Below are 23,857 nucleotides of genomic sequence, written 5' to 3'. Positions count from 1 at the left end.
GAACTCACTACGATAGACGTTCTTGAGTCCCAGCACTGCACAAATTCAGCTGGCAGGAGACACCCAAAGCCCCTTGCTGCCTTCCTGGAAGCCATGGGGGAGAGGGTGGGGTCCAGGCTGGGAGGGCATAGACCCCCGTCTCTGCAAAGCCCCATCTTCCTGCGGCCCAGAGCGTGTGTGCCCAGGAGCGGCTGAGCTGCTAGGCCACCTGCTCGAACCCGACCTGGGTTGACAGGCCCTTCCTTCAAAGTCCGGCTCCGCCCCTCTGTGCTACTTTATTGCCCAGCTAATGATGGTGATTAGGCTGACAGGTGCCGCCTGCCTCCCGTCTCTGCCCTCCCGCCTGCTGTGGAAGGTGATTTCTATGCATCCGGGGAAGCCTGCCCTGTGCTCTGCCAGGGCACCCACCATTGCCGCCCCCTCACCCCTCAGGCCACTTTTCATCCACCTCCTTCTCTGAGAAGACAGTCCTCATCCCCCTGGGGCTGCTGTGTGACCTCAATGCACATCTGGCCCTCTCTGAGCAGGACTGAGGGGGAATCAGACAGGTATGAAGGGGAGCTGAGAACAGTTGGAGGGCATGTGTCCCCTAGGAAGCATGCCCAACTGTTCCCCAGCCAGGGCTGGACTGTGGGTACCCAACCAGGGTGGCAAAGAAAGTCCTAGTTTGCAGAGTGTTCTCCCCCTTGGGAGCCCACTGCATTGTGGGTAAGCCCCCGGAGGAGTCTCACCGTTCTGGGGCCAGCCCGCTCCCAGTGGGGGTGGGGGCTGTCGCCTGGGGCCTTGGTGGGGTCCTAGTGTGGGTCTGGGTGGGAGCCGTGATTTATGACTGTGCTTCATGAGTGAGGAATGCCAGCCTGGGGGGCTGGGCCCCGCTCCTGACACTCTTCACTCTGCTGGATGTCTGGCATGTCCTGTCAGCATCCCCTGTCCCCTGGGGACAGCCATGTCCCCCCCCTACCCCACACAGCAGCCTCCTCCCATCTATGCCTCCCATCAACCCTGAACCCCCGCCAGCCCCAGCCCAGGGGGAAATCCAGAATGAAATCCTTTTTGGTTTTCTCTCTTCACAACTCAGCTCCCAATTTTACTGGGCATGAGGGAAAAAAAAAATCTTTTTTTTTTCCCTCTGGCTGCACAAGGGAACTGGACAAGATGTTTGGAAATTTCCATCTAGGTGACCTTCCAGCCAGGAAGGGGTGTTGAGCTCCCAGCATGGATGAAGGACGTGGTAACATCCTTCCCCACCCCCACCTGACTTTGCCAGATAATGAAAACTCTGGAATTCATGAAGGCAGAGCTGGGGAAGGTAGGTTGGGAAGCAGAATGATCCAGAGTGCGGTCCGGTCCTGGACTCGGAAGGCCATGGCTGGCTCTGAACCTGTTCCTGTGAGCCTCACGTGTATGCGTCCTGCTGCAGGCTGCCATTTTGGGTGAGGGTCCAGCTTTCTGGGCCCTTAGCATGGGTCAGCCTGCCTCCCCTGGTCTGGAGGGACTGGTTTTTCCAGCTGGTGGAGGGGTCCGTGAGGAGTTGGCAGGGGCAGAGGGTTTTATGTAAATGCCCAGGGAGTGCTCTGGGAACCGGGAGGCTGGTTTTCTCTAAGACACGCAGGGACTGGCAGCTCCCAATTAGCCAGGCCAGGTGATGTCAGTGCTGCTTTCCTGGGTGGCTGCGCCCACTCCGACTGGCCTTGGCAGAGGTTCCTGGCCATTACCTTCTCCCTTGGGTGGGAAGGGAGCCAAGGGGGCCGCCATCCAGGATAGATGCCAGGTCCCCTCCCAGCGTATTCCCCAACCTGGGGCCTGAACCACGTGTGGGGACCCAGTCCTGGAAAGTGCCATGAAAAACCAACCACACACTCTACAGCAAAACTTTAATGGGGCAGATATTTGAACCCTCCCCCCAAACCTGAGAGGCTGGGGAGAACTCAGTATGTTAGGCCGGTCCCAGAGACTGTTGCCATGACAACTGCTGGTAGGCTTTGCTGCCCAGGCGGCTCTAAGCCTGAGTTTCAATAAATAGAGGACAAAGGGGCCTGGTCGCCCACCAAGCTGGGGAGACAAAGAGCTGGAGTGCCAGACAGAGCAAGCTGTCATGCCTGTGACCTCACACGGGTACACGGTCAAGTGTACACACCTTGGATCATGTGCACACACACAATCCCCCCTTGCCAAACATCCTCACATGACACACCATCTTTACACACACACGCATGTACATACACACACTTTCCTCAGACACACAGGACTGAGCTCACATGCCTCTTCCTTGCAGACACACAGGAGGTTAGATATACATGTGCCTTTCAGAGTTTGGCTTGGAGCCTGGTGTCCCCTCCCAGCTCACAAGAGTAGGAACGAGGTGGGTCTTTCTGGCTTGGGCCAGATTATCCCTCAGACTAGGGGCTAGATGTTGTGACATTTGCCTGGCTGACCCCACAGAGGCCTGTGGTGTTGGACTGGGCCCAGGAGGGGAAGCTGTGCAGGTCGAACATGGGGATGCTCCAGCTGTTGATGGCCAGTGTGATGACCAGAACCCCGATGATGTTGAGCATGAATCCCGCTCGGGCCTGGGGTGAGGAGAGCCAGTCTGAATGTGTGGGCGCTGAGCTGGGCCAGCACCTATCCCTTAGGTATTCACGGGTGCTTGGAGCTCTCTCACTAGCAAAACTCTCCCTGGGAAGTCCTCTTTGAAGTCTAACCTGCGGCACAAGGCGACGTCCCCACCACTGCCTCTACTCCAGTGCTGACGGGGAAGGGGCGCTCCCAGGGCCCTGAGTCCAGCTCCCAGGTGTGGGTGCCTGGCCTCTCGGTGCCCCTACATTCCTCACTCCTTCTCTCCCTCTCAGTGGTCTAGGCCTGGCAGGGCCCGGAGACCCTCAAGTGGGGACCATGCCCTCCCCTCCCCCCCGTCACCCACCCCAGCGGGGTCCACTGTCAACTCCGAGGATCTCAGAGGCTTTAAGCTACTCGGTGGCCCATCAAGGTGGAAAGACAGGGCGGTGCGTGCTGAGGCATTTGAGACCCCTGCCACTCACCATGTCTGTCACTCTGAGGCCTCCGAATGAGAAGGCGATGGCGTTGGGCGGGGTGGCCACAGGGAGCATGAAGGCCAGGGAACTGGCAAGGGTGCAGGGGAGCATGACGTAGAGAGGGTGGATGCAGATGGCCTGGGACTGGAGGGGGAGACCGTGGGGCAGAGCAGGTCTCAGCCCCCCTCCCAGAGGGGAAGGCCTGACCCCCAATTCTCCTTCCCTCTCTGAGGGCCAAGCCCCACCCCCACCCCAATACACACTCTGGCCATGAGCCCACCACTTCTGCCAGAGGGCACTGGGTGACCTGGGAAGGGCCCCTTGACCTCTCTGGAGGGGATAAGTGTGCGGCCCTGCCCAGTGGGGCGTGGGAAGGGGAGGGACTCATAAAACGGATCTCAAAGGGGCTCAGGGTGCTGTCATCAAAGGCTGTGGGAACGCTCCTGGGGAAGCAGGGGCTAGGGACGCTCCAGGAAGCAATTTCACGCCGTCACCTCAGGAACGACCAGAACCGGAACTGGGCCAGGGATGTGGGGTGGGGCCACCAGTAAGCCCCGGCAGGATACTCCAGAGGTGACGTCACCAGGGATGGAGTGAGTCAGGGGCCAGAAGGCCTTGGGGCCCAAGGTTACTGAAGAGCCTGGGGAAGGGTGGAGGCTCGGGGGTCTTTTCTCAGAAGTGAGAGGAGGGAGGGGGCAGACGGTTGCTCTGACCCTGGCTGGGATGGGCAACAGGGCTCCCTGGAGGAGGTGTGTCTCCCGGTCCAAGCTCACCATGGAGGCCAGGATGGGCAGGAAGAGTGTGGTGGTGGCCACATTGCTGGTGCACTCCGTGAAGACGGCAATCAGGAGGCAGATGATAAAGGCGATGGCAGCAGGCGGCACACTCTCCAGTGGGGTCAGCTTATCCCCCAGCCACTTCGACAGGCCCGATTCCTGCAGGCAGAGGAGGGTGGTGGGTGAGAGGCTGGGCCACCTGGGGCTCCAGAGTCCCCGGCTGAGGCTCTGGGGAGGGTCCTGCTCTTGCCCACACCTCTCTAGAGTCTTCAGGGTCAAGGGCAGCTTGGGAGGGAATGAAGAGACCCAGCTGAAACCAAAGTCTCCCTCTCCTGCTTTTTTTTAAAATCAATTAATTAATTTTGGGTTGTGCTGGATCTTTGTTGCTGCACGGACTTTTCTCTAGTCGCGGCAAGGGGTAGTACTCTCTACTTGAGGTGCGCGGGCTTCTCATTGCTGGTAGCTTCTCTTGTTGCCGAGCGCGGGCTCTGGGGCGTGTGGGCTTCAGTAGCACAGACTCAGCAGTTGTGGCACATGGGCTTAGTTGCTCCATGGCATTTGGGAGCTTCCCGGAGCAGGGATCGAACCCGTGTCTCCTGCATTGGCAGGTGGATTTTTTACCACTCAGCCACCAGAGAAGCCCCCTTTCTTCCTCTTGAAGGACAGTTGGATGTGGGAAGAAAGAGATGGGTAGCAAAGAGAAGGGGTCAAAGGGCTTTCTTGGGAAACGTGGGGCTTGGTGGGAGAAAAGACCTTTGGCCCCACTGACTCCTGTTCTCCCAACCTCTCTTCTGGGGGTCCCTGGCCAACTTTAGCCCTCTCCCAGCCCCCACCAGCCCAGCAGGTTGGGAAAGAAGGGACCTTGCTCCTGGCAAGGAGGGAGAGGGGGAAGGGCCCTGGTAGAAACTGGGAACAGGCTGGCAGGGGGACAGGGACAGTCACAGGGTCAGAAGAGCTCCTGTAATGCCAGACTGTAAATCCCAGGGAGCTGGGACTTTATTTTATACATCATCACCCACTTAGCACTCAACACCCATTACAGAGCTTGGCACAGTTACTGAGTGCTTGATGGTTGAACTAACCAATCCTTGACCCAGGAAAGCTCCTGTCTATGCAGTGAACGAGCTTAGCCAGAATCCCAAGGCCTAGGGGTGCAGGTTCATGATTCCCCTCTTGGATGGAGGCTCTGCAGAATGATGACCCGGTCCCCAGAGCCTGGCTGGGTATGATCGTGGCACCCCCTGGTGGCTTCAGCCAACAAACTGCATCAACCCAGTGCCTTCCGTTCATTCCCTGGTGTTAAAGCTGAGGTGTTCTCTGTCCAGCAGGGGGTGAGGGAAGGGCCTGGGTGGTCCTGAGTACAGTCCCTGCTCACCAGAAAATCCTGCCTTCTCTTTGGCTTTGAGAACCTGACTGGGCAGAGCTCCCTGTGGCCCGTGTTTTCTCTCCCTCCCTTAGGGCTCTTACCTGTCTCTCCAGCTGCTGCAAAGGCTCTGCCCACCAGGGGGCTCCCATGTGGGGGGTCAGGGCTGCCCGGGATGGGAGAGAAGCAGGGCCCCTCTTTCCCTGTCACAGGGTCTCCCACCAACGAGGCTGCGGAGGGGATGGGGTCTCTCACCTCACTGCCCTTGGCCAGGGCAAAGCCACCACCCAGAAGGATCACGATATTCCAAGGCATTTTCTTTTTTACTATATCCCAGGTGAGGAGGGCAGGAGGGGCCTTCAGCTTCCCTGGGTTTCCTACTCCCCAAGCAGAAGAAGTTGGGTCACCAGGAGCCAACAGGCTTTCCCTCCCCTCCCCTCCCCCTGGGGGCTGTCCAAGCGGTCTTGATCAGAGCTTAATGCATGGAAGAGAGGGACCCTCAGTTCTGCCACATCTTGGCTTTGTCCCTGAGTCCCTGTGCCCTTGGCAAGTCAGCCCAGCTTCTCTGGGCTTTGTCTACTCCTGCCAAGTATGGTGGGAGTGGGGCTGAGTGCCAGAAGGCAGGGTCTGCCCAGAGGCCCTTCCCTGCCCCAGGCCAGGTGCTTACCTGGTTTCTGAGTCAGCCCTGGGATCTTGGAGGGCACGATGAACATAATTACAGCAATTAAGATGGCTACTGTTCCATCGGATGTCATGCTGTGGGTGGGGCAGGGAGGGCAGGTTTAGAGGCTCAAGGCTACTCAGGGTCATGAGGGGGAGGGGGGCCTCCCTCCTGTTCTGAGTTGGGGGCCCTGCTTCCTTCCCTCCTCCCAGAAGTATTCCTCCTCCCCACAATCCTCACCTCTTCCCATTCTCATCGGAAAAAGCCAGGTTACCCCAGCCTGTGAAAAAGCCTGGTTCCCGAGTGAACCAGAGCACCACCAACAAGACAAAGAGGAAGGTGACAGCCTTTTCCGCGAAGTTTATGGGGCCCAGCAGCTTGTGCTCTCTCCGGATGACTTCGAAAGCTGCTCGCTCCTGATTCTTGCTCTGTTCCCCCAAGCCAAAGTTCTTCCGGAAGCTGCAGGTGGGGGTGGGGACAGCTTGTGAGGGCCCCCACACCAGGCAGGGGAGCAAGGGGCTCTGAGTGCCTGAGGTTTTGTTTCTTTTTGATTGTTGTTGTTTAGGCCTCGACAAGCTGCTTGTGGGATCTTAGTTCCCTGACCAGGGATTGACCTGGGCCACAGCAGTGAAAGCTCAAGTGTTAACCACTGGACCACCAGGGAACTCCCAGGAGTGCCTGTGTCTTAAAGGCTGAGACATGCAGAGGCCTCCTTAGGGTTACTACACTAAGACTTTGATGCCCCCAACATTCTGGAAGAAAAGCAGAAGACTCTGGTTTATAAACTCTATTCATAAAGAAGGCTGAGCACCGAAGAATTGATGCTTTCTAATTGTGGTGTTGAAGAAAACTCTTGAGAGTCTCTTGGCCTGCAAGATCAAACCAGTCAATCCTAAAGGAAATCAGCCCTAAATATTCATTGTGAGGACTGATGCTGAAGCTGAAGCTCCAATACTTTGGCTACCTGATGCCAAGAGCTGACTCATTGGAAAAGACCCTGATGCTGAGAAAGACTAAAGGCAGGAGGAGAAGGGGACAACAGAGGATGCGAAGGTTGAATGGCATCACCGACTCAATGGACATGAATGCAAGCTCTGGGAGATGGTGACAGACAGCTAAGCCCGGTGTGCTGCAGTCTGTGGGGTTGCAAAGAGTTGGACACGACTGAGTGACTGACAACTGGTTTGTCAGGGCTCTTATTTAGCAGAGGGGCTGGTAGGGGGTGGGGCTTCCCTGTACTTGGCCCTGCGCCATCTGTCTCACTGACCCCTCCATGCTTCCAGGAGTTTTCTTGTGCTGAGCTTTCCCTTGCTCAGAGTGAGAAGGCCCCAGAAGCCTGGACCCTGTGCTTCCTTCTGGCCCTGACTCATCACTCCTCTCCTCCAATAACTTTTCAAGAAATCCTCCCCTCCCTCTCCTACTGCTTCTGGGCGCCCTCTGCCAGCCTGAGCCCCACCCACACTGTCCAAAGAAGCACAGGGGTCTGCAGCCTGTTCCACATGCACTGGTTTAACTCACGTTGATGTTTAACTCTTTGCTTGGGCAAATCTCAACTCCCCTGCTGGACTGTGAGTTCCTTGGGGGCAAAAATCATGTTTCACACATGTTTAAATCCTTTATGGTGCTTGGCACTGTGCTGGTCTCTTTGACTAACACTTTGCTTTGTATCAGCCCCAACCCCAACCCAATTTCCCTGCACCTGCCCAAGCAATGTTATAGCAACGATGCTTTAAAACTTTCAGTGACCACCCCCTTCCTGGGTAGGAAGGACAAATAACAACTTATATCACAGTAACACTCATACCACCACTCCTAGGTTGGACTCATAGCAGACATCATTAATCAATCCCAGACTCGATTCCTACTGAGCCCCAGCAAGGTCTCACGTGATTTTCAACTTGGAGCTCTAGTGACAAGGGCTGGAAGTCAGAATAAAACCTCCTTACTACTCTTGGCCTCAAGAACAAGGTGGCACATAAGATTCCCCCATAATTTCTCCCTGCCTTCTTCTCCAGATGTGTATCCTGATACTCCTTTTTTAAAAACAATTACATTTTTTCTTTTGCAATTAATGTTTTTTCTTTTGTGGTTAAAAAAGTATTTTTTGGCTGCATCCGGTCTTAGTTGCAGCATGTGGGCTTCCTTCTGGTTGTGGTGGCTAGGCTGCCCAGCAGCATGTGGGACCTCAGTTCCCTGACCAGGGACAGAACCTGTGTCCCCTACATTGGAAGGCAGATTCTTAACTACTGGACCACCAGGGAAGCCCCCTGATTCTCCTTTTTTTGCTCTTTATGTTTCAACCACACAGAACTGGAGTTTCCCCAAACCCAGCATGTTCTTTCTTGCCTCTTTGTACAAGCTATTCCTGCTGCTGAATGTCTTTACTTCATCTTCTACCTGGCTGACTTCTAACTCAGCAAGATTCAGTTCAGGTGTCACCTCTGCCAGGGGCCTTCTGGAGTCTCTGCTCTCCTGGGCTGTATTCCCACAGCACCTAGGCTTCTGTCTGTCACTGCCCCCACCTTGTCATCACCCCTTAGATGGTGAGCCCCAAGGACAAGGCCTGTGCCTAGCGCTTGCAGTGTTTTCAGGACCAGGCACACAGTAGGAGCACAAGCGTCAGCACTTCTATAACTGACAAGCTCGTAGCGTGCACTCCTTCAGCACCTGCGAGAGGGCTGTGGGTCATTATGGAGTGGGACCTGGCCTGGGCACCAGAAGATCTGGTTTTCAGTCCCAGCACTGACATGTCTAGCTACGGACCATGGCCCGAACCTCAGTTTGCTTATATAATAAATGGGATAATACTCTCCAATCATTCCCTCCAATGGGGGACCAAGGGCATAGAAGGGCCTCCGGAGGGAGAGGTTTGCTCACTGAGATGGTGACTATGTCCTTTCCCAAAAGGCTACCTGGGTACCCAGCTGGGCGCTCCCAACGGGTAAGGGCTGGCACCCGGGCATCTCTTCCCCTTTCTGCCACTTACTCGAATCCTAAGAAGAGGATCTGTAGCCACACCCAGGAAAGCAGCAGTAAGATGATCATGGCAGGGAAGGCAAAGCCGAACCAGGAGGCAAAGTTCACCACGTTGCCATTTCGGGGGAAGATCCTGAAGGGGAATAAGGGCTGCTGTGTGGCATTGCCTGGTGACAAGCCAGCTCCCTTTGTCCCCCAGTCAGAATGCAGACCCTCTCCCCCTCAATCACTCACGAGTTGACCTGGCCTTGCAGCACCAGGTTGGGGGTGGTGCCGGTCAGCGTGGCGATGCCCCCGATGCTGGCCGAGTAGCACACACACAGGCTCAGTCCCTGGCTGAAGCGGAGCTGCTCCTTGTTCTGCTGTGTCTTGGACTCCGAAGGAGTCGGTAGAGCAGGGCAATCCTGCTTGTTGTCTGGGAACAAGGGAGAGCTGGGGTCAGGAGTGGGTGCAGGGCCAGATTCGGGGAGCATGGCAGGGGCTCCATGGCCTCTGAGGTGCCTTGTCACTTAGCAGCCTAGACCCAGGCTGGGGGGAGGGCCGAGGCTGCCCCCAGGTCTGGAAGGACAGGCACTCCCTGGGGTCTCAGGATGGAGTGACCCTCGGATACCACCTGGCCCAACCCCTCTCAGGAGAGGGAAACTGAGACACAGAGAAGGGAAGAAGATTATCCAAGCTGCACAGGAAGAGTGGAGCCCGGACCCCTGACAGCCCACCCAGGCTCCTGCTCTCGGCCTGCCAGGGTCACCTAGCATCTCGGTTTGCCCAGGACTGAGGGAATTCCCAGCCTGTGGGACTTTTCATTTCAAAACCAGGAAAAATCTCAGCCCACCAGGACAAGCTGGTCACTGAACTTCTTGCTTCCCTCTTCTGTCCCAAAAGTTGCCAAGATATGGATTTCCCTGATGGTCCAGCGGTTAAGACTCTGTGCTCCAAAGCAGGGGCGGGGGGGGGGCGGTGTAGGATCGATCCCCAGTCAGAGAACTAAGGTCCCACATGCCGTGGGGGTGTGGCCAAAAATTAAAAAAAAAAATCGGTGCTCAGATGACTCCTCCTATCATGAACATCATCTCAGACCCTCCCCAAGAGGGGTTTGGGACAGGGCCTGGCCTCACCTTTCTCATCAAGCTTGGTCTCTTCCTTCTGTTCCTGGAGTTCAAAGGCAGGGTTGTGCCTGCCCTCCTCAACATCCCTGTCTGTGGGCATCTTGTGCAGCTGCTCCACAACGGCGTGGGCTATGGGCAGCATCATGGCGGTGGTGGCCGTGTTGCTGATCCACATGGACAAGAAGGCCGTAACCAACATGAAGCCCAGAATCAGCCTGGCGATGGACAGACCCACACACTGGTGTTCCAGCATTCCTGCAGGGGCTGGCGGCCCAGAATGCCCACACCCCAGGCCCTCCCGTCTTGGTCTGTGGGGACTCACAGGGCGGGCCGCACCCCGATGATGAGGAGCACGCGGAGGGCGATGCGTTTGTGCAGATTCCAGGTCTCCACGGCAAGGGCCACCATCATCCCCCCAATGAATAGGATGTTGGTGTCTTTCAGGTACTCAAGGCTGACCTGCGTGGGGACAGGGCTTACAGGGTGCTGACGCTGCTATTTCTGCCAACAGAAAGAGGTTGGTTCCCTGGGCTCTTGGACCCAAATGGAAATGGTCTTTGGATCCCCCATTGTTGCATATTAAGCAGTTTCCTCTCTTTCTGATTAACCCGTTCTCCCGTCAGCAATGACTGAGAGATCGTCCAACCTGAATCCTTCCATGCTTAAAACCACTGACTGGGAGAATTTAATGCTGTTTCAGAATCTAAAGTTGTGGTTCTCTGTGGTCCCTGGGTCAGCATCATCACTGGCCTGGAACGTGCTAGAAATGAAATGCTTAGACCCTGCCCCAGATCTATGAAATCAGAAACTCTGGGGTGGTGCCCAGCAAAATCTTTGTTTAACTGGCCCTGCAGGTGATCATGGTGCGTGCTCAAGTTTCAGAACCACCGAATTAGAAGGAGACAGACTCTTTGGCTGGCTATCAAGCCCCCTTTCCCTCCCTAGCCTAGGCCTAATTGCTTCCACTTTGAATTAACTCTTGACACCAACTGTGCCCCTGGCATTTCTAGAATGCCTTCTTCCTGGTCTTCTAGCTGACTCCTCCCTCTGTGCTCCCCGACCTGCCAGGCAGAGGCAGGGACCCATCTTCCATGCGCTCTGCCTCTGATGAGGTTTCTTCCATCATCACCATCCTAGGGCAGACCCCTCCATCCTTGGGAGCATGTCCTCCTGTGAATGGGGAGGCTTACCGTGGAAGCAGTCATTATGCCCATCATGGGGAACATGATGACGGGGAGGAAGGCAGTGATGGCCAGCGGTAGCGCCTCGGTGCACCAGAGCAGCGCCATGAGGATGATGGTGTAGGCACAACAGGCTTCCTGCAGGCAGGAGGGGAATAGCAAGCTATTGGAGGGGGCAGGTCTGTATCTCAAAATCACATCACTTCCTGTCCCCAGAGGAAACAGACCATTTGCAACAGTGCAGGGAGACCCTGTAAAACTCACAGCCCTTGATTCCCAAACCCAAGTTCTCATTTAAAAATGGGGATAGGGACCTCCTTGGCAGTCCAGTGGTTAAGAATCTGCGCTTCCCCTGCAGGGGGTACAGATTCAATCCCTGGTTAGGGAACTAAGATCCTTTGTGCCATGCAGTGTGCCCCGCCCCCCAAAAAAAAAACTAAAAATGGAAATAGAAAGCAAAGCACTGACCACCTTGTATTTAGCCCTGGGGAGTCTAGACATTATAATCCATCTGTTGAATATAATCCTATCCCCTTGGGGATTGCAGGGGGCTTGGATGAGGAGTCTTAAATGAGATGGGGGGCTCATCTCAATGAAACCGGGGCCTGGGAATTGTGGAGCACCGCCTGGAGCTCTGACCTCCCCTCCTTTATCAAGAGTCTATAAGAATACATCTTTGTATGACGCTTAAATAGTAATTGTTCCTTCTGCTAGCAGGTGAGTTCCATGTGAACAGAGTCAGTTTTGCAGCATCTGGATCCTCGGAGTTCAGAACCCAGGAGGCTTCAGAGCAAATCTTTTCTGAATGATTCACTAATCATTGAAAAGTTTTGGGAAAGCCAGGAGTCTCCTTCCAAGTGATCCTGGCATGACCACTGCATTGCACAACTCCAGGAGGTGTCATTCACATTTCTAGCATATGTGAGGGGCTTCCCTCATGGTCCAGTAGCTAAGACTCCAAGTTCCCAATGCAGGGGGCCCAGGTGCTATCCCTGGTCGAGGAACTAGATTCCACATGCCAGAACCCAGAGTTCACATACTGCAACTTAGAGATCACAGGCCACAACTGAAAGATCGGGACATGACAATAAAGACCCCGAACACGACAAATGAAGTTCCGGTGGGCTGCAACTAAGACCCAGAGCAGCCAAATGAGTAAATAAACATTAAAAAAAAAAATACAATATCTGAAAAGTTCCACCATCCCTGTGTTGTATGGAGAATTGTGGAGTAAACCCTGAGTCATGGCTTTGTGAGTCTTGGGGTACCAGAGGCCCCCCCCTTTCCCTCAGGAAGCTCCCAAAGCTAGGAAGGCCTGACTTCAGGCCTGGTAGGGGACCTAGAGCAGGAAGTCGGCCAACCAAGACATCAGGGGCCCACCCACCTTTACGGGGCCTCTCTGCAGGCCAGGGGAGGGAGGGCAGGCAGGGGAATCATTAGCCAGAAGGAAGCCTCCAGGAGGGGTACTTGGATCCAAGCCTTCTCAGGGGCACCTGCTCACTCTTTGTTTGCCAAAGGAAGGGGCTGCCTGCTCGGACAAAGCGGCTGGGGGGCCCCTCCTCTCTTACCTGTCTCAGCTGCCCTGCCCCTCTTGCCCTCTCCACCTGGTATGGGCTGGGCTCCCCCCTTATACCTCAGGCCCTTAGTACCCTGAGGTTGGAAGGAAGGTCTCAGGGAGAGGAAGCTGCTGTTTACTGAGTAACTTCTAGGAGCTGGGCGTTTTCAAGTTTGTAGTTAGAGCCACTTTTGAACTGTGATGTTGGAAAAGACTCTTGAGAGCCCCTTGGACTGCAAGCAGATCAAACCAGTCCATCCTTAAAGAAATCAGTCCTCAATATTCATTGGAGGGACTGATGCTGAGGCTGAAGCTCCAGTATTTTGGGCACCTGATGGGAAGAGCCGACTCATTGAAAAGACCCTGATGCTGGAAAAGATAGAAGGCAGGAGGAGAAGGGGGTGATGAGGATGAGATGGTTGGATGGCATCACTGACTCAAGGGACATGAGTCTGAGCAAGCTCCAGGAGATAGTGAAGGAGAGGGAAGCCTGGCATGCTGCAGTCCATGGGGTCGCAGAGTCAGACACGACTGAGCGACTGAACAACAACAAGTTATAGCCACGGGTGGGTGTGGTGGTCTCATGTTATAGACGACCTCCAGGGGGTATGTGGCTTGCTCATGGTCACAGAACCAGGGAGGGGCAGAGCCGGGTGGGAACCTAGGCAAGGTATCCAGGATTGCACAATTCCCAGAGCACTCCCTGTGGAGTCATATCAGTGGCAGGCCAGGGGGTGGTGTGACACGTAGCCTGCACACTAAGTATCTCTGATGCCAGGCTCACTTTTTTGTCCATGAAACGTCCACCACCTTTCTCCCCCGGACATAAACTCATTGGCACAGTGGGTGGGGAATGCCTGATCCTTGAGCAGAGACTTACACCTCTTCCTCCGCTAGCTGGAGGTAGATTCTGCTGAAATCACTGTTTCTTCAACCATTTTCTCAGTTACACTGATGTCATGGCCTGTTACCCATCCTCCCCCGCAGACTACGGGCAGGCCAGCTCCTCTGGACCCTAGTGTGGCCCCCACCCCCTAGAATTCTTTGGCCAGAGACGAGGAGGGGAGCTGGGGTGAATGATTCCGCTGATTCAAGAAGATAGCTTTGTAAAAAACAGCAGCATAGCTATCGTTGAGGTCTCCTCCATGGACATCGTGCTCTCCACGCTTCAGGTTGTTCCAATTTCACATTTAGTTGCTCTGTGATTTAGAAATGACTATTGTTCTCCTTCAGAGAAGGCAATGGCACCCCACTCCAGTACTCTTGCCTGGAAAATCCCATGGATGGAGGAGCCTGGTAGGCTGCAGTCCATGGGGTCGCTAAGAGTTGGACACGACTGAGCGACTTCACTTTCACTTTTCACTTTCATGCATTGGAGAAGGAAATGGCAACCCACTCCAGTGTTCTTGCCTGGAGAATCCCAGGGACGGGGGAGCCTGGTGGCTGCTGTCTATGGGGTCACACAGAGTTGGACATGACTGAAGTGACTTAGCATAGCATAGCATAGCATTGTTCTCCTTTCACAGATGAAGAAATAAAGGTGCCAATAAATTAAATATTTCAAAGTCACACAAATCAGTGAAGAATCCAGACTGTCTGGTTCTTGAGCCCCAGGGTTTTGCCTTCTGCCTTGAGCTTGACGCCTTGCAGGTAGGGGGTGTCCTTCAGTCTTGAGCTTGCTGTGGCTAGCAGGGTGAATGGGCGTGAGTTAGAGCCCAGGATCGAAACAGAACCATTTTCACTGGGGCCTGCCACTTCTCCTTGCCTGGCTCTGGGCAAATTGCTTCAATTCTAGGTCTCCTTTTGCACCCTCCAAAGGGAGCTGTGAGTACCAGTGTGTCGAATCTATGGCTTCTGTACTTTACAACTTTCCCGCATCCCTCTCCATATCTGTGTGTCTCTGGGTCAAAACCAGGTTCAGAGTTCCATTTGGCAGTCTTCCCTGGCCCTGGTGGCTCTGGGCCTGTGTTCCCATCCCGCCCTCCCAGGCAGTCAGTCCAGCTGTAGCATAACTCACTGACCTGCTCTTCCTGGATCATGGGGCTCTTAACTTGGGCGTGGAATGCCAAGGGTCCATGAAGCTGGGTGGGAAAACTATTTCATCTTTTAGCTAACATCTAACTAAGGTTATGAACACAGGCAACACAACTGTAGAGCTGGTTTTTTTTTGTGGCCGTGCCTCTAGGCTTGAAGGATCTTAGCTCCCCAACCAGGGACTGACCCGGGGCCCGTAGTGGTGAAAGCGCACTGAGTCCTAACCACTGGACAGCCGGGGAATTCCCCAAACCAGACAACTGTTGATGGTACTAATGACGATTTAGTCAAGGATATTCGATTGTGATTGTCAGTTGTTAGGGACCTGCAGAGATCAGTGGCTACAATGATCTCAAAAATGCATCTCAAAATATTGTTTACATCCATCTCTATCTTGAAATTGTGGTAGTAATTATATCAACACCGGATCTTATTTAATGCTTTAATAAGGAAACACTTATATTTCTGAACTGTAATTAATTTTTTTATACTTTTATAACCGTGTTCCAAAATGATTGGTTTCCTTCTCCATCCCATACACTTTATTTTGTGCATTTCAAAGCAATATTCTGAGAAGGGCCCAGAGTCTTCACCAGGCAGTCAGTGACATTCCTGGCTCAGAAATGAGAACAGAACCCAGGGGATCCTTTCTCTTTGGTCCCTCAATGTGTCTGATTCCAAGGTCTGCATTCCCCTGCTTTAGAAGTGAGAAGTTGGGGGACTTCCCTGATGGTCCAATGGTTGAGAATTCACCTCCCAAAGCAGGGGATGTGGGTTCCATCCCTGGTTGGGGAGCTAAGATCTCACATGCTGTGGGGCAACCCAGCCTGCGCACCGCAACTACGGAGCCCATGAGCTCTAGAGCCTGTGCTCCCAAACTAGAGAAAGCTTGTGTGCCACAACAAAGACCCAGTGCAATAAGAAGGAAGCAAAAGTGGGCAATTGGGAGTCAGACTTGGCCTCCCAGGCCACCTTATACCCTCTGCCTTGCTGCCATCTCTATACACCTTGGGCTGGCCAAGCTCAGATGGTGGCCTGGCATGGGACCCAACTGTCTTACTCCTCAACCTGCTGCACTGCTCAGCTCCACAGGTTTCAGGTATATATTCTCTTTTTTTTTTTTTTACACCCTTAGTCCCCCTACCTCTTCTGCATAGCACTCATTACAATCTGTACTTAAACATTTGCTCTCACAAATTTCTTATGATGAATATCCATCTTTGCCATCAGACCGTACTTTCTAGGGAGCAGGGTCTGGATCTGTTTGTGCTCACACCAGCAGGGTGTCTAGCACCTCTATGGAGTTGCCACTGGATGAATGAGTGGATGAATATCAGGCACTGGGGCACAGACATAATTCAGGCCTGGCTCCAGCGCTCAGGGAGTCTGAGTGCCCTACGTGGGCTGGTTCATAGTCATGGCGGATTGCCTGCCTGGCAAAACCAACAGCGAGCAGATGAGATAAATGCTCAGATGGCTTCCAAACCCCAAGGCTGGCAGCTTGCTTCTTTTGTGATAGGAAACAAAAGTCAGAGGTCAGAAAACCTGAGTGCCCAGGCCCAGCTTTACGGCTGCATGTCCTTGGGCAAGCTATTTAACATCTCTCAGCTTTGGGTTTTTTTTTTTTTAAATAAGAAATATTGAACATTTCCAACTGTATACACATTGCTCTCTTTTATGAAGTGTCCTTATCTACCAATAGAGATAAGAGAAACACCCACTTTGCTGGGTTATTATGAGGATGTAGGATTTGACCATGTAGGTTTCAGCTGTAAAGAACTGCGGATGACAGTGAGCAGGTGGCCTGGGTTAAAGTTGGCAGAGAAACGTGCTCCTGGGCTGCTGGGGAACCAGGGTGGATGCATGAGGTATAAATAAAGATGCTGGTGCCAGGGAATCTAGGGCAGACTCTGGACCCTGGGTGTGGACAGGGTGGGGACCTGAGGGCATCATGGCCTTTACCCTTTACTGGCACAGAGAAGCCTAGGGCAAAAATGTCCACAATCTCAAAGATGTTACATCTTATTCCTCCTGGGGATTGAAGGTTAACCCAAGGGCAGGCTACTCCCACTGCTCCTCTGCCCCTGGCAAGTAGGGATGCTGCGGGCAGGGAGCACTACTGGGTCTAGGGAGAGAGGCGAGGTCCTGGGTGGCAGCCAGCACCACTGCAAAGGGGAGACCAAAGAGTGGGGTCCCAGAGAAGGGGCCCCTTCTCTGAGCCTCCTTCCGTCTGGGCTGAGGAAGGCTTCCAGAGAGAGCAAACTGAGTGGGTGCTGAGGGATAAATAGGAGTTTGGTGGGTGGGGGAAAAGTGTCAGCATGAGGGAGCGGGCACAGAGGGACAGAACGAGGCACAAACGATCACATACATTCTTGTGGGGGAAGGGATCAAATGCTCAGGAAGAGTCTCATTTGCCCTGAGAGGAATATAGGACTTTATCTGGAAGACAAAGGTAAGAGGGGGAGATCCTTGGAGGACTGTAAACAGAGAGAGTGACGTGGTCAGGTCGGTGTGTCTATTAAAAGATCACATGGAGGCTGCATATGTGATTTTTTTTAAATGTCTGTAAGTATTTGTATACACATAGGAAAATCTCTAATTCGAGAATTCTTACCCTGTTTTTGTACCAGGATCCCCTTGGCAGCCTGATGAAGCCTTCCAGCTCCTTCTTGGAATAATGTTTTTAAATACATTAAATAAAATGCACAGGATCACAAAAGAAACCACTTATATTGAAATACAGTTATTAAAATATGAAAAATGGGCAAGATAGTAACATAATGTGACGCTTAACTAGTAAGCTCTTCACTGGCTAGTGGCTACTGTAATTTCAAAGTCATGATGAACGTCAACAGTATGTCAAGGTCCTGGCAATAGCTCTCATACGATTTGAAAATATCTGTGATTCCTGTGGGTGGCAAACTCAAAAATATTGTTCATCCTATGGTGGCTTGATGTCTACATTCATCACAGAAGAAAATGCTTAATTCTTTCATGCTTTTGGACTTTGTACAATGTGCACGTATCACCTAATTAAATAAATCAATCGCCTCAAGATAAAAATAGGGGGCTTACACCTGCAACAGTGTGGCAGATGGATCAGCAGCCATGGAAGCTGGGAGTTGACAGGTGGCCAGGCTGGGCTGTCCAGTGGGGAGATGACAGGGGCGCAGAGAAGGTCATGGCAGCGTAGATGGACAGGGAGGACAGACTTCAGAGATAGCAGGAGGTGGAAGGCAGAGGGTCTGGGTGATGGCTGCTGGGCTAGGTGGGAGGGGAAAACTCTAGGTGCCTTTCCTGGGTGTCTAGAGACACAATGACCCTGAGGAGAGGAGCCATGTGGCAGGACTTGGGGAAGGAGGATCAGAGTGGTGTGTGTGTGTGTGTGTGTGTGTGTGTGTGTGTGTGATATTCCAGGAATATTAGGCCCATCCAAATGCCTAAAACTTTTGAGAGACTAAACATAAGAGGCAACCGTGGACAGTCCTTAGGCAAACATAAGTCCTTCAGTCTCTGTAGCCACAGTCCTGTAGCCAAACCACAATCTCCATAGCAACTGGCCCCCACAAGGCAGGATTTGCTCAATGACTTGCCAGTCTCTTTAATTTTGCAGGCTGCCCCTACGCCCGCCACTTGCTACCACCACTTCCAACTCAGGACCAACCAGTGAAAGCCATATTTGATTTCCAAACAATCAGAGAGGATGCCCTGCTTCCAGTTAGCCTTCCTGCAATGTCCCCCTAACAGCACCCTCCAGTCAGGGCACACCTGAAGCCTTACCTCTCTCCACTCTAAAGCATCCCCGCCCCTTGCCTTTGAGGCTCTGCCAAAAGCAGGCAATGGAGGCTGACTACCTTCTCTCCTCTGCCTGATCTCATTTGGCTGATCTTTGTTTATTTCTGTGCCTTCATGTGAATGCCTTTGTTGCATCATTTCTGCTTTAAGAGGCCAAAGGGAAGAACAATGGGTCTGGGTGTCAGAGACAACAAAAGTGGGGGGAAGAGTCCTGACATCAGAGTTTGGACCAGGGCCAGATCTGCTTGTGTCCACTCAAGAGCAAACCAGCAGGTAAGAGATGAAGAAAAGCGAAGCGTTCCCACACTCCTCCGTGCATCTGATCCCCACAACAGCCCTGGGCAGCGCTGTTGGATTCTGTTCAGGAAACTGTTCTGCTAAAGTCTCTCTGGTTTTCCCATGCCTGACCTTCATTTAGCAGGTGCTGGAAGTGAGGACACGATTTGGTAATCTGGGGGCAAATTTCGAATTGGGGAACCTTCTATCTCTTCCCTAGGAATCGCCCTGGCTTTGGAGGTTGGCTCCTACTCTCATGACCTTCAGAGGTCACAAACCTGACTCCGCATAGTCCAGGGCTGATCAGGGACCACACTTCACTGCCCTAGGGGACACGCCTTGCCTTCCTGTTTCACTGGTGGGAACACCAAGGTCTTCATGAATAGAAGAAGTAAGTACATCTTCATGAATAGAAGAAGAAGTACATCTATCGGTGTAAGTCAGGTATCCACACAGTGCCCGAAATGCTGTGTTGTGTTTTCTTGTTGCTTAGTCACTAAGTTGTACTCTTTGCGACACCATGGACTGTAAACTCACCAGGCTCCTCTGTCTATGGGATTCTCCAGGCAAGAATACTGGAGTGGGTTGTCATTTCCTTCTCCAGGGGATCTTCCTGACCCAGGGATCAAACCCACATTTCCTGCTTGGCAGGTGGATTCTTTATCTCTGAGCCACCTAGGGAGCCCCTTTTGTGTTTCCTAGGGGCGTGGAATTCAGACAAGGAGCAGAAGGGACAGGATGTTTACCGAGCCCTGGGTGCCAGGCAGTCTACCCACACAGGTCATCTCGTTTAGTTGGGACAGCGGCCTCTTAGAGGTGAGAGGCTTGGTAAAGTTACATGGCTGCTCATGCTACCAAGTGGATTTGGACCCACATCTATCTGGCTCCAAAAACCCCTGATTTGTTCCTGGGCTCTGCCATCTCAACCAAGTCCAGGAAGTCTCAAAAGATAGAGGCAGGTCCCAGAACCGAGGTCCAAATGCTTTGCAGTTTTCAGGCCCACCATACTGGCCCATCTTTGGGGTTCAGGAATAGCTGGCAGTGAGGGTATTTTGGGCTTCCTCAGTGGCTCAGTGGTAAAGAATCCACCTTGCAATGCAGGAGCCTCAGGAAATGTGGATCCCTTGGAGGAGGGCATGGCAACCCACTCCAGTATTCTAGCCTGGAGAATCCCATAGACAGAGGAGCCTGGCGGGCAAAAGTTCATAGGGTCACAAAGAGTTGGATATGACTGAAGTGACTTAGCACCCGTGCAAGGGTATTTTAGTCACACAGCACTTAAAGTGCGCATGCTTACACATACCTACTACTCCTGTATCCTAAGAGTAAGAGATCCTAAAAATGAAAAAACCAAAAGGACTTCCCTGCTGGTCCAGGGGTTAAGACTCCATGCTTTCACTGCAGAGGGTGCAGGTTCCATCCCTGGTTCTGGAAGTTCCACATGCCGAGCAGTGTGGCCCAAAACAACAACAACAACAACAAAAATAAGCAAACGAAACTGCAAAGCAAGAAATCCTGCCCTCTATTCTTGCTGTAAATACAGTCTGGATTTCAGCTAAGCTCTGTCCTGGCAAACACGGTACCACAGGGAGACGGTTTTCACGAGTGGTTCTGTTGGATCCTGGGAGATATTTGCATTTTCAGGTCTAATTTGGTTGGATGGCATCATTGACTCAATGGACATGAGTCTGAGAAAACTCTAGGAGATAGTAAAGGACAGGGAAGCCTGGCATGCTGCAGTCCATGGGGTTGCAGAGTTGAACACAACTGAGGGACTGAAAAACAGCCACTCTTACTTACTGCCTTTTTGACCTCTAAGCAAGTATTTATCCCTCCTGACCCTCAGCATAAAATCCTCACTCCTTCCCTGGACCTTGCAGGGCTGACCTTGGCTGACCTCTCCCCAGTTCTCTAAGGTCATCTGCTCACTCGGGTCTCCCTGCTGTGCTGGCCTTATTTCCTTGCCAGGCTCACCCCTGGCCTTGGGCCTTTGCACTGTGGGTTCTGCCTAGACAGCTCTTGGCCCAGAGCTGGGCTTGGCTGGCTCGTACTCGCCAGTCAGGTCCTAAGGTAAATGTCAGCACCCCAGTAGGCCTTCTCTGGTCACCCTGTCTAGAGCAGCTCCTCCCCAAGCCATAGTCACAGCCTGCTTCATGCCTTGCATTGTGTGGACAGTATGTGTTTTCTGTGTGTCTTCCTACCCCACCCCTACCCTCAGGATCGCAAGTTCCCTGAATCTTACTTTCCATCCCACTGCCCCTAAACAGTAACTGTCATGTGATACTTTTCCTGATGAATGAATGAATAGATGTAAGGTTTCCAGCACATCATTCTTAGGCATCTGGTTGCGGGGTTGGGGGAGCACTGAGATCTCAGACCCCACTGTCCCCCAACCACTAGGAACCCTCCAGCCAGTGGGTGATGGGAATTTCTAGGATTCTGTTACCAATTCTTCAAACACACTTACTATTTCCAGCCTTTGCTCCTAGCATTCTCGTCACCTGGCCTGCCCTCCACTAATGCTTCTCACTGTTGAAATCTCACTCCGCCTTCAAGGCCCAACTCAGATCCTCCCTTTCCTCAGTTGGAAGGATTTTCTCCCTCCTCTGAGCTCCTGCAGGCTTCTGGCTATGGTCTGGGTGGCAGGAACACATGGTCCTCTAGACTGAAAGCGACTTGAAGACAGAACATCTGTGTTCCTTTTCAGCAACCCCTAGCACAGAGCAAGGACTCCACAGACATTCTAGACTGAATGACAGTGGAAGGAAGGATTGATGGCTGGGTAAACACGAGGCAGAAGGCTCAAGAGGTGACACGACAGGGGATCACCCTGCATCCCTAGATAGCCTCGGCCAAGGCCAGATTCCAGTCCAGACTTTGCCTTTTTCTAGCTGGGACTTGCGGAAAATTCCTTTACCACTCAGGATTTACATGTCTATAAAATGGAGATGGAAGTAGTAACCTCATAGTAACTCAGAGATGATTGTGAGAAATAAGTGGGTTAATGCTTTGAAGTGCTTGGCATAATGACCAGCACATAAAAAATACTCAAGAAATGTCAACGAGTATTATATGGACACAGGTGTGAGCTGAGTTTTTTCTGGGCCTCCTCCTACCCACTTCAGGGGCCAGGGGTGTGGAGGTAAGCTTGGAATTCACTGCAGAGAGCAGGGACTCAACAGGAATTGAGGACAGGGCCGTCTCTACCCACATTCACTTGTTCACTCAGTCATTTGACAAGTATTTGTTGAGCACCTACTATGTGCCAGGTGCTGAGGATTCTGCATGGAAAAAGGCAAAGTCCCTGCCTTCATGGAGGTTACATTCTAAAGTAGGGGGATCAGAGAATAAATGGGAACACATCATTTCAGAGACTGAAAGCCCTTTAAATAACAGGTTTTTTATAAAAATGAATGATTGGGACTGCTCAGAGAAGTTTTTTCCGGGTAGATTTCAATGGACACCTAAAGAAGGAAGCCTCTGGGAGAAGAATATTCCAGGCAGGAAGATGAGCAATTTGAGGAGCAGAGAGAAAGCTAGGGAGGCTGCAGTGCTAAGTCGCTTTAGTCGTTCCTGACTCTTTGTGATCCCGCCAGGCTCCCCTGTACATGGGATTCGCCAGGCAAGAATATTGGCATGGGTTGCCATTTCCTACTCCTGGGGATCTTCCCCGTCCAGGGATCAAACCTGTGTATTTTATGTCTCCTGCATTGGCAGGCAGGTTCTCTACCACTAGCGCCACCTGGGAAGCCAGGCTGGAGAAGGGCAAATAAGAACAAGGATACAGGGAAGGAGAGGAAGGGTCTGCAGGAGTGGAGCCCTGGGGACTTGTGGCCTCCCTGACAGCTTGGATTTTAGGTTTGACAGGAAACCTATATGGGGTTTTAAGCAGGGTAGTGACATGAGCTTATGTTTGGAAAAGACCATCCTGGCATTTGGGTGAAGAACGATCTGGGGACATAGAAAACAGACTTGTGGTTGCCAAGTGGGGGTGGAGGTGGGGGAGAAGTGGATTGAGAGTTTGGGATTAGCAGATGCAAAAAGTATTATATAGAGAATGGATAAACAATAATGTCCCACTGTATAGCACCTGCAGCTATATTCAATATCCTGTGATAAATAATAATGGAAAAGAATATGAAAAAAATACATATGTACAATTGAATCACTTTGCTGTACAGCAGAAATTAACACAGTATTGTAAATCAACTATTGTTGCTGCTTAGTTGCTAAGTCCTGTCCAACTCTTTTGTGACCCCCTGAGCTTTAGCCCGCCTGGCTCCTCTGTGCAGGGGATTTCCCAGGCAAGAATACTGGCGTGGGCTGACATTTCCTTCTCCAGGGGATCTTCCCAACCCAGGGTTGAACCTGTGTTTCCTGCTTGGCAGGCAGATTCTTTACCACAGAGCCACCTGAGAAGCCCCAAATCAAATATGCTTCAACTAGAAAAAAAAAAAAAAGAGAGAGAGAGAGAGAGAGAATGGTCTGGGGACAGGTAGGGATGGGAGAGAAACTCTGGTGGCGTGGACCAGAGAGGAGGCAGTGGAAAGTGACTCCATTCAGTATATTTTGGGGAAATTTAGTCAACAGGACCTGCTGGTGCTTGCGGAAGTGAAGGAAAGACAGGCACCAGGAATGGCTCTGAGGCAGACGTTGAGCCTTCTCTTGATACGTAAGATCAAAAAGAGAATCAGCGGAGAGAGATGAGGGATCAGGATTGTGTTTTGAGTATGCCAAAGGCATTCTGCGTAAAAAGGAAGGGTTCGGCGGGGGGAGGTATCCCGTGTTAGTTGGGTAATTCAAGTTTGGAATTTAGAGCTGGAGTTACCAACTGGGGAATCATCAGTCTAGAGGTGCTTTTAAAGGCAAGAGAAAACAGGTCACTAGGGCAGGAGTGACGATAGAGAGAAGGAGCAGGAAAAGTAGTCAAGGGAAGAGGCAACCCAGGAGAAGCCAAAAGAAGACAGCGCAGCAAAGAGGAGGGGACTGGCTGTGACACATGCTGCTGAGTGGTTGAGGAAGGTGAGCGGGGACCAAGGGTTCTGTGACATGGATGCTGACGGGCACGCGACGAGAGCCCTCTAGGTAGGTAGAGCCTTCGG

At 52.4% G+C, this 23,857-nt stretch overlaps 1 protein-coding gene across 3 annotated transcripts in view; it reads right to left on the bottom strand.

Annotated features, from left to right (window-relative positions):
- SLC13A2 (solute carrier family 13 member 2) overlaps positions 1-23,857 on the bottom strand; it is a 32,941-nt gene that overhangs the window by 3,935 nt on the left and 5,149 nt on the right. For 2 of the 3 annotated variants that reach the window (XM_061390517.1, XM_061390519.1), the window contains 10 exons: positions 11,105-11,233; positions 10,237-10,373; positions 9,924-10,129; positions 9,043-9,223; positions 8,819-8,941; positions 6,073-6,291; positions 5,839-5,927; positions 5,427-5,548; positions 3,806-3,967; positions 3,039-3,176 (listed from right to left, as the gene is read on the bottom strand). In XM_061390517.1, the coding sequence (XP_061246501.1) occupies positions 3,039-3,176; positions 3,806-3,967; positions 5,427-5,548; positions 5,839-5,927; positions 6,073-6,291; positions 8,819-8,941; positions 9,043-9,223; positions 9,924-10,129; positions 10,237-10,373; positions 11,105-11,233 (1,506 nt within the window). Of the gene's footprint in view, positions 1-1,860; positions 2,571-3,038; positions 3,177-3,805; positions 3,968-5,426; positions 5,549-5,838; positions 5,928-6,072; positions 6,292-8,818; positions 8,942-9,042; positions 9,224-9,923; positions 10,130-10,236; positions 10,374-11,104; positions 11,234-23,857 lie in introns of those variants that run through there. The other variant, XM_061390518.1, reaches the window with a different exon arrangement.

Source organism: Bos javanicus, chromosome 19 (assembly GCF_032452875.1).
Source record: "Bos javanicus breed banteng chromosome 19, ARS-OSU_banteng_1.0, whole genome shotgun sequence".
NCBI lineage: Eukaryota > Metazoa > Chordata > Mammalia > Artiodactyla > Bovidae > Bos > Bos javanicus.
Note: the sequence above shows the minus strand (reverse complement) of the source record. Positions and strands in the feature narration are given on the sequence as shown.